Source organism: Acanthochromis polyacanthus, chromosome 22 (genome assembly GCF_021347895.1).
Source record: "Acanthochromis polyacanthus isolate Apoly-LR-REF ecotype Palm Island chromosome 22, KAUST_Apoly_ChrSc, whole genome shotgun sequence".
In the NCBI taxonomy this organism is placed as follows: domain Eukaryota; kingdom Metazoa; phylum Chordata; class Actinopteri; family Pomacentridae; genus Acanthochromis; species Acanthochromis polyacanthus.
The window spans coordinates 18,071,743-18,082,045 of record NC_067134.1 but is presented as its reverse complement, the minus strand read 5'-3'; the positions used below and the strand labels follow the sequence as shown (position 1 = coordinate 18,082,045).

At 39.9% G+C, this 10,303-nt stretch overlaps 1 protein-coding gene across 2 annotated transcripts; it reads right to left on the bottom strand.

Moving 5' to 3' along the window:
- Window positions 1-370: 370 nt before the first annotated feature.
- lypd6 (LY6/PLAUR domain containing 6) lies at window positions 371-9,762 on the bottom strand. 2 transcript variants are annotated; one of them, XM_022219292.2, is made up of 4 exons: window positions 9,646-9,762; window positions 3,898-4,057; window positions 2,119-2,217; window positions 371-2,047 (listed from the first exon to the last, which is right to left on the bottom strand). In XM_022219292.2, the coding sequence occupies exons 2-4, from the start codon at window positions 4,016-4,018 to the stop codon at window positions 1,674-1,676; spliced, it is 594 nt and encodes a 197-aa protein (XP_022074984.2). In that variant the 5' UTR covers window positions 4,019-4,057; window positions 9,646-9,762; the 3' UTR covers window positions 371-1,673. The 2 variants fall into 2 exon arrangements, with proteins under 2 accessions (XP_022074984.2, XP_022074985.2); XM_022219293.2 differs by lacking the exon at window positions 9,646-9,762 and having other exon boundaries at window positions 371-1,841; window positions 1,917-2,047.
- Between the last annotated feature and the right edge of the window lie 541 nt (window positions 9,763-10,303).

Genomic DNA, 10,303 nt, shown 5'->3' with positions numbered 1-10,303 from the left:
AAATGACCTTTTTTTTATTTTAGTGAGCAGATGTTTTACATTAAAAAGTGTTCTGTATGTTTTGTTTGGTGGTTTTATGATGTGGTTCAGAAAGTATCACGAGTTGACTTCTGCATTATCAGCTTATTTGATTATTTGTGCTTGAAAATGGGATTTATCCTAATTCTGCAGACATTTTTGTCTATTTCCAATTGAAAACTATTGGATCTACTTGCATATTTTGAATCAATGACATGATGAGAAATAATCATGAAAATTTCTGGCTTTTATCTCTAACAGTTCCTGAGATGATGATGTTCAAACGTAGCTTCAAACTTCAATGTGAGCAAAAAAAAAAGTGGAAATTCGTGGACGGGCAATTTAAAAAAACATTCGCTACCAGTCAAACGTTTGGACACACCTTCTTATTTAATGCTTTTTACTTATTAATACTGAAGATTAACACTTTTTGTTAACAACATAATTCCATATTTATTGTTTTGTAATTTTGATGTCTTTAGTATTAATCTACAATGTAGAAAATAATAAATAAAAACCAATAAACGAGAAGGTGTGTCCAGACTTTTGACTGCTAATGTATTCATAAAAAAATTTACAGACACAGAAAATATTCATTGTTTATATTAAAAAAGGTTTTAAAGGAATCTGAAGTGGTCGAGCAGAAGAACCCTGATGAGCTGAAATGCAATGAAGGAGAATATATGGATGAAAGGAATGAGTGTCGGTGGTCCAACAAAATATTAGAGTGCAGCTTTTCCTTGACCTTGCAGTGTATTACGCATAACCATGTGAGAAGGGTATTTGTGGTGCTCCCAGTCTTCACAAAGGTAGTGTCTACAGATACGGACCAGTACCCGTAGCCTGTGGCCTACGGATACGGCACTTTCCATTTGCCAGACAGATACGGACCCGTACGCGAGAAAGGTAAGCAAAGGTTAGTGTTAGGGTTAGGTTTAGGGTCCGTACCTGAAGTACCAATGCTACGGGTCCATACCTCTAGCGTCTACCGGGAGTCACGTGACCAGATCTCACGTATCTGATTGGCAAATGGAAAGTGCCGTATCCGTAGGCCACAGGCTACGGGTACGGGTCCGTACCTCTAGCAACAACCCTTCACAAAGTTGAATTCTTGTGAGGAATCAAAATGAATATAAATTACACTTCCATCCATTATCTACACACCGCTTCATCCTCATTAGGGGCATGAGGGGCTGGAGTCTATCCCAGCTGACGTAGGACACCCTGGACAGGTAACAGTCTATCACAAATGATCACACCTACGGAATTTAGAATAATCCATTAACCTTCGTCTCGCCCTGCGGGTCAATCAGAAGTTTCGCTGTGAAATTTATTTTTTTCCACATTTTTAAACTTTAAAATGGGTTAATTTGACCCACAGGATGACACGAGGGTGAAACTTGTTTTGAGTTTTCTTGTAAAATTCAACTCAAAACTAGATAATTTCAAGATTGTTTGACTTAACAAGATATTTCTGATACGTTGTCTTAAAACAAGTCCCTCTATCTTGCTGAAGTGTCATATTTTTTTTGTAAATTTATCTTAAATCAAGTGGGATGAGACATTTTGATTAAAAATAAGACAAACAGACTTGGTAAGATTTTGCGTTTCTACAGTGTTCTGGTTGTTTTTGACGACAGATGCAGAGTTTCCTCTCAGACCTGTCCTGCTGTGAGGACGCTGATGATGGTGATGAGCAGTACCGCGGGTCGAAGCCTCCGTCCGGAGCTCACCAGAGGAGATGTGGAGGAGAAGACGGCGCTGCTTTGGTTTCTGGGTACGAGCACGTTGCAGATGTTCCCCTCGCAGCAGGACGAGCACACCTGAGCCGAGACGTGAGAGGCAGATACTGAGAAGGAGATAATCAGAGACATAGCTGCAGCTGCTTCCCAACGTACCTGGCGGCCGTTTTCGGTGACGTCAGCGCAGCCGGTGAACAGACAGTCCTTTAAGGCGGCGCAGCGCTTCGTCACCGACACGCTGTCGCCATGGCGATCCATCAAGTGGAGGGTGTAGCAGTATCTGGCCTCTGGAGGACGTGGAGGAAGTCAGAATCAGGAATGTGCCGGCGAGTAGTAGCGACGATGAAAACGCTCGTACCTTTTGGACAGTAAACATCTGGAGCCCAGCGGTTGCACTCGTAGTTATCTGCAGCGTCCCGACATGTGAAGCACTTGAAGCCCCCGGGATGAGGAGTAGCTGTGGACACACACACGACCGTATCCACATGTTCACAGCTGATGCAAAACACAAACACCCTGAGGAAAAAATGCTAGACGGAACACACGCTGAAATACAATCCAGGCTGAAAGTCTAAGTGACTGTCCCTGCGGTAAAAACTAGCAAAGAAAAGACAGAATTAGAAAGAAGAGTGAGAAAGTGTTATTATTAGTTAGCATTATTATATTAGGAATTCAACATTTAACCCTTAAAGTTTGAAAATGTGGGGAAAAAAAATATTTTCACAGTGAAACTTCTGATGTTTACATTTTCAACATTTTTGGGAAATCTTTGAAAATGTTTTGGTGGAAAAAAAGAAATGTTGAAAATGTTTCTTTAAGAACATTCACAAAAAAATCAACCAAAATCCAGCGACATACACTGGATTTTGGTTGATTTTTATGTGAACGTTCTTGAAGAAAATACTCAAAGTTTTACTGATATAACTGAGGAGATAATTTTAGGATTTTTTTCAGGAAGATTATTACTCATTTTTTTTTAAATATTTGCAAGAATTTTCTTGCCAAATTTGGGGGATTATTTTTAAATAAAACTTTTCAGGGAAACTTTGAGGGAATTATTGGAATTTTCTTCTTGAAAGTTTTGCAAATTTTCAGAAAATTGAATTTTTTTGCTGATTTTTTTGAAACAATATTTTTTGGTGCCTGTAAATGAGGACAACAGGAGGGTTAAAGGAAATAAATGTCTGAAAGATGCTTATGGGACTAAATCAGCAGCCCCTCTTCTTCCTTCTCCTTCTCAGAATCCTGAAGCGAGTCCTCTGCAGACCCAGGCCTCTTCTCAGTGACTCGATCAGCTCCAGCTCTCAGCTGGTCGTCTGGATTCATGTGATTTCTGCTACATTCCTGCTGCTCATTCCAACCCAGAGGCCTCCAGCAGGTACAACAGTAACAAGCTAACGTGTCTGTGGAGCAGCTGCTGCATGAACACTGCAGGTTTCATTAGCAGCAGCTGCTTTGTCACACTATTGTCTCTTTTTTCTTTTATTAATGTGCGCCAATAATCACCCCCAAAACAAGCAGAGAATGTGAAGCTGCAGCTGAGATTCAATGATTGTGTTTTTTTTTTGGCAAGATCTGGACAAAGCCTCTGTTTACATCCTCAGCAGATAGTTTCAGGTCCCAGACGGCTTCTCGTAATAATAATCAGTCTCTGCTCCGACACTCGGATCACACCAGGAGCGGTCCGGCGTTCCCATTGGCTGGAGTCATGACTGAGCTGGGAATCAGGCTGGGACAGCTACAGGTCTCAAGGTCAGCCGGTTTCAGCCACAGGACGAAGACTGTTAGTCTCACACACAAAAAAAACCCCCCGACTCCTTCGCTTTAGATGTTCCCACATCTTTTGTCTCATGATCCATGGTGGGGAAAAAAAGAGAATCGTCGCTACTTTGTTGACATTTTGTTGGGAGTTTTGAGCTACTGTAATATCTTCAAACACCTGCTAGAGGGCGATAGAGAAGCCACGGACAAAGCAGTCAAAAATGAGCCAAATTCAACTCAATTTTTTTTAACTTTTTCTTGATTATATCTTTGTTTTGCTGCACAGAAGAGAGGTCTAAGTTGCCTCTTTTTTAGCCTAATAATAGACCTAAGCTGAAAGTTAATGGATGACCAAAGATGGAGGGTTTTTTCTTACTTGAGGGATGCAGCAGAACGATGTCCTTCATGGTGAAATCTCTTGACTGGACAGTTTTCAGCCGGTCAGCGATGGAGGTCAGCAGCAGGATCCAGGCCACCGTCGGCCAGGACTCCATCATCAGCCCGAAATATCTTCATGCACTTCGAGCTGTTGGACACTGAGGGAGGAAAGGGATCATTTTAGACAAGTTCTACAAATCCCTGTTATTTTTTAGGCCTGTCAGTGCAGTGAAACTAGACTCTAAACATGGCTTCAGTGATCAGCTGTGTTTGCTGCTCCCGCTGTGAGCTGCTTCATTAATTAAAAGTCAAAGGAATCAGCCTGGATTTAAAAACCTGCATTATTAACGCTGTCACTTCTAACATGAACATGAGTAATGCTTTCATTACTTTCCCTCTTCTTTGTCCTCTGGAAATCCGGTCCCTGTTTGCCAAATGTTTTTTTTGTTGTTGTTTGTTTTCATGTCATTTATTGATGGTGTTTTGGCATTTATCAAGGAGGTAAATCTGCAGCTGTTTGACTTTAAATTTACCTGCTTACTTCAAAAATATAATCCGGTTTCACCTGAAAGATACCTCAACCAGTCAGTTAAAGCTGAGGAGGCCTCGTGACTTGAAGGTGAAACATCTTCAAGACCCAACAAAGATTGAGAAAGCCTTTGGAGAGAGCAGGCATTTGATGGTGACAGTGACTTTGCTGAGGAATTCAAGAACTGCTTCAAGGCATTTCTGCAACTATTTCCATGTTTTTGCAGCAGGAAACACTTTGTCGTTCATTCCAGACTCCAAAGGAAGATTTGACAGGTCGCTGACGAACATAAAAAAGTCCTCAACATGAGTGTCTCTCTGTAACCTGGAGACTGAACTAGATCCTAAATGTCCAGCAGATTTATTCTTCAAATTGTGCAAGGATTACATCGTGACGTATTGTTTTAATAAAAATGCAAGGGCTTCAAAAAGTCAGGCCTAGAATGCGATCAGAAATGTAAAAAAAAAAAAGCTAAATTTTTCTGTGGAGTTTGGTATGAATGATTTATTTGAATTCCATGAGACGTCTGAAAGCATCAGGCTGAGCTCTCTAATAAATGCTCTTCATGGATCCACTGAGACGTCAATCAGTGAATTAACCACCAGATGACCTGGTTTCCCCCCGGAACCCAGATCGGAGTTCAGATGCCTCTGACACTGTTTTATATTTTATCCTCGGGCTGTGTGGCGGTAAATGATTGTTTTCTTTACGTTATGAACGCTCCAGTAAAAGGCAGACAGAAAACCCGTACAGCCACAGCACACTGACAGTTATTCTACGTATCAGAAGCACATGTGTGCATTTAAAAGAGAATAAAACAGAACAGGGTGCGCTGAGCTACACTACAGTATCGCAGTACTCCACCAATTCTGCTCAGTCGTATCATTTTCGAAAATGAAATCTTGAAAAAATTCATGGCAGAAATCACAGCACCATAGAACGTGTCCATTTAATATCGATGTACCCACAAAGAAAATGACCTGTGCTGAGGACAGGCGTGTGTTATGCATGTGTATGTTATGTACGGATACTGAATCACATGACCTGAATATGTAAAATCCAGATTTTTACCTTGTATGCTGTTTACTTGCTGAGTGAAATAAGCAGTCGGTGCCTCAGATGAGTATTTCATCTCCAGTGCAAATATTTGCTGCTTTTTTTAATTTTCTCTGATACGAAACGAAGCATCTCTTGGCTTCTGTGTTTTGTAAGAGGCTTTCATCCCCATTTTCCATAATGAACAGTCAGTTAATTGAGTTGCTGTGGTTTCATCCTCGAGGGCCTCCCTCTGAACTCAGCAGCTGAGAGACAACGTACGTGAAGTGGACACTCCAACGGCAGAATTAAAATCATTCAGGGCTCCTCCAGAGAGTCTGTGAGAAACTAATGAACGCGACACAAAACCCCAACTTGTGACAATACAGCGACACTGCTCGCCTCGACAGCAAACCTGAGGTCTGGAAAGCAGTTTTAATTCAGAGCGTCTCATTCATGGAGCTCTTCAGAGCGCCGGGCTACTGTATGCTTCATAATGATCCGCTGCCGGCTCAAAGGAGAGGTGAGCTTGAGCCGCCTGATGGATGCTCGGCGTCGCCTGCAGCCGAGTCTGAGAGCGGAGCAGGGATTAACGACAATGGAGGCTTCAATCAGCACCGAGCGACTCAGAAAAGAACCTGAAGGAGGGTAGATTTCACTACAGAAAGACTGCAGATTGTGTGAAAAGCGTATTTGTTTATGCATCCCTGTGCTGCTGTTACAATATCAGGAAAAAGTTAACTTTCAATACAACTGAAATAGACACAGTAAGTGTCAAACTTCGTCTTCTTTGTGTCACAATTACATTTCTGATAGTGTTTCATGTGTTAAAGCTCCATCACATGTTAATATAGTATTACTGTACGTATTCACCGTTGAACTGAAGTAGAATGTTAATCAGTGTTACTTTTGCACAAATATATTTATCAGACGTGCTTCTCCAGGACAGCAGCCTTTGTTTCCTCTTTCAGATGCTCTTAATGTGAAAGGAAGCCCATTAAACGTGTGTGTAGAGGAGAACATGTGGAGCACATGAGAGCAGGATTACTGATGGACCAGAAAGAGAAAAGGCTTTAAACACCCCGAGGCCCTGCAGACCCTCATCTATGAATCCTAACGCTACGAACGGCAGCTCTGCTCCCAATGAGCCAACCACGGTTCCACCAGGGAAAAAAACAACATCAAGTGAGAGAAGCTGAGACGGAATGAAATCCTAAAAGTGGTTTAATTCCTCAGATGAAGCCTAATTGCTCCACGCTGGTCCTGAGTGTCAGAAAAGCACTTGATCAGACCACCGGAGTCGTCTTTGAAGCTCAGCAGCTTGCTTCTATCGACCCGACTCACGAGGCAGCAGCTTAACTCCAGTCATACTGCTGCTTTTGTTCCTCCTCTCAGGTCAGAGTTGCTGGACGGCAAGTAGGAAATGACAGTAAGCGGCTGAGTCCTTGTGCCTGCGCTGTCAGATGTTGGTGAAGCGTTCTACCTGGGTTCACTGAGTCACTACATGACCGATGCTTGTTCATGAGCTTCCTGCTGAGCTCAGCGCCTCGTAAAACGCTAGACGTCTAAACAGCTTTGTTTAAATTAAAGGTCAGAGCAGAGCAGTGGATCTAACGGAGTTACTGCAGATAAGAATTATGACTGAAAAAGCCTCTAATACTGTGAATAAACCAACTTCAAATGACAAATGAGATCCTGACAGGTTCATGTATTCTGTGCTGTATCATCAGATCACTGGTTTGTCTTTATTTTTGAAGTAAAAGCAGTTTTTTTTTCAGTGAAGATAACTTTAAATTAATCAGAAATTCAGTCTTGACATTGTTAATGTGGTAAATGACTATTCTAGCTGGAAATTTTCATGGAATATGTCCGTAGGGGTACAGAGGAACATTTCCAGCAAACATCACTCCTGTGTTCTAATGCTACATTGTGTTAGCTAAGGTTAATTGATGCTGAGAAAACCCTTGTGCTCCGACATATTCAGATGCTTCTCCGATATATTTATATATATAAATGCAGTATTTCAACAGACCCATACTGTGCCTTTAAACTCTTACACCCTCGCAACAAAAAAGGAACATTTTATCCCTCTGGAAAAACATTTAAGATGTGGTTATCACCAACTTCAGTCTGGAAAAGATCAGATATACTGCTTCTCTCTTGATTGAATGTGGCAACCTTTTCTGTCTTATTTGTCTAAAACTTCCTGATTTTTGAGGTACAGTTCTGTGTATTTATCTGTGGAATGTACAACTGTGTGTATACACACTATATTGACTAATGTTTTGCAAATATGAAATTATCTGGGTGATCCCAAACTTTTAAACAGTAGAGGACGTCCAACCTTCAAAACTATAATGAGTTAGAGGAATTAATATTATTTTTAATGATTGATTAAATAAAAAGTGATAAAATATACACTAATTTTTGAGTTCAGAAGGGCTTAAAATCCTGAGTTTTGGAGCCAATTTGATTAATTTACTACAACTTAAATTTAGCTGTAAATCAATCAACTCAAAAATGTAAGTTTAAATTACAAACATTATTAAGTTGACATTATTACGTCAGCGCAACTCATCAAAGCAGTGTTTGCACTTTAGAGAATTAATGACTGAGTGTTTAGCTTGCAGCCGCGCATTTAATAAAAAGGTGTAAACTCGTCTTCTGTAGTCGATTCAAGTTAAGACTGTACGTTAAGCAAACATATTGTGAGCAGCTGGATTTAAACTGAACCTGAAGACCTTTTGTTTCCTTCGCTGTGCTCTGCTGGGTGCTCTAATAAACAGCTGGGACCGACTCATTCGTCATCATGTTGGGCTTGGACCGGCTCTCTCATACATCACTGCATCGTGTTAAATGAGCTGTCGTCTGTCTGTGTGCTGTCGGCAAAACAGGCTCGTTTAGACTCACATGAGACGCCGCTGTAATGCCGGTAATGGATCTTGTGCTGCGCAAAGCATTGTGGGTCGAGAATGTCAAATCAAGAAGGCTTGAATTCAGATGCAGCAGGACCTTTGTATTTTTGGTGTAACAGAGTATGTATTGGGACTTAGTAAATCTAGTTTACTTCTATCATTTTTGCAGCTCCAGCACACCAGCTCACCTCCAGCTCTGACATATAAAACTAGTCGACACTGCATAACATGAAGTAATATTTCGGTAATATAGTGTTTGAAGCAGAAACTGATTATGATGAATAAAGATACAGGAAGTGACACCCCACAGATTCACAGGACTGGTTCTTTAGGTTTGTTACATATGAAATCTAGGAAGTCTGAACTTGTTTTTAGTCTGTCAAAGAACACGGCAGAGTTATGTGATGATCGGGGTACGTTTGTCCGTCTGTTATTTAGTCTGTGCGCAACGGTATTCAAAAATGGATGAATGGATTTGGATGACATATTCAGGGAAGGTAAGAAATGACACAAGGACCAAATGCTGCATTTCTGAAAAAAGAAAAAAAGCTGCATTTCTGACAATACAATATGGGCAAATGAGTAGCTTTGGAGGAGTACTGCTCTCTTGAGTGCTTTTCTAGTTTTCAGATTGTCATCAGCTCACTGCAGTTTTTAGCAAGAAATACTCATCTGATGCACCGACTGCTGATTTCACTCAGCAAGTGAACAACATACAAGGTAAAAATCTGGATTTAAACAGATGACAGCTCAGAAGAACTCATTTTATCGGTTGTTAAATAGTCTGAAAATAAAGAATTTCAAACTATACTTCAAATGAACGAAAACATCCATGTTTACATGAAACTATGATTCTACTACTTCTTACAGTAAGTAAGAAAGAGCTCAGTGTTGTATTAAGTAGAATAACTAGTAGATAAATCTGACATCAGTGCAGTATTTGAGTAGATGTACTGCTTTACATGGTAAGTGCTGAATTATAACGGGTCACAAAGTCTCCATAGAAAACAGTAATAAACACAATCTGCGGAGTAAAATGCATCTGCATAACTTCATGATGTTAACCGAACTCCATATCTTCCAAACTGCTCTGATCTAATAAACCGAAAATTAATTCTCAACCCTACGGCGGTAAACCAGATTCCAGATCAGTACCAGAATTAGTTTCACTCTTTAGTCGTTTAAACTGACGCTGATGCGCGACTTTTATAAACGTCTAAAGCTAGTTTTACAGCAGATTCTACACACAGTCTGGGAGGAAACTCACCCGCTTCAGCCCTCCATAAACCCGCAGGAGCCGCGACTGATGAGAACCGGAGAGTCTGAAGATCTGGAGGAGGAGGAGGGTGTTGCCGCGTCACAGCCGCGTCATCACCACGGACTGGACAGGAGGCTGTGAGTTATTTTTTTATCGTGTAATATTTATTTTATTAAAGAATGATTCAAGCTGAATTTAAGCATGTTCCCAATGTTAGAAAGAGGAAAAAAAGATCCGGAACAGTCACAATAACTGCCCAGTGTTATTTTATTTTTAGGTAGTAAGAAAATTGTAATATATTTAATATTTATTGCTTTAAAAATATTTTGTAGCTTTTATCTGGCTTCAAATATGTTTCCAGTGCTCAACAAAATATTGCATTTTATTAAATTTTTTAAAAAATTTATTTACCTTATTTTGTTTATTAATATTTTATATTTATTTTAGTTTAAAAATGCAGCCTTTAAGCTTTACCTGAATTTGCATGTGTTCCTAACACTCAAAACTATTTTAATTGTTTTTACTATATTTTAAAAATATATAAGTGTATAAATATATAATTTTTCCTATCTTTTTAATAATATATACCTATATCAGAATACATTTATTCATATTTTTATATTTACATTTTTATGCTTACAATTTGTTTCTAAATTTCAATTACAAA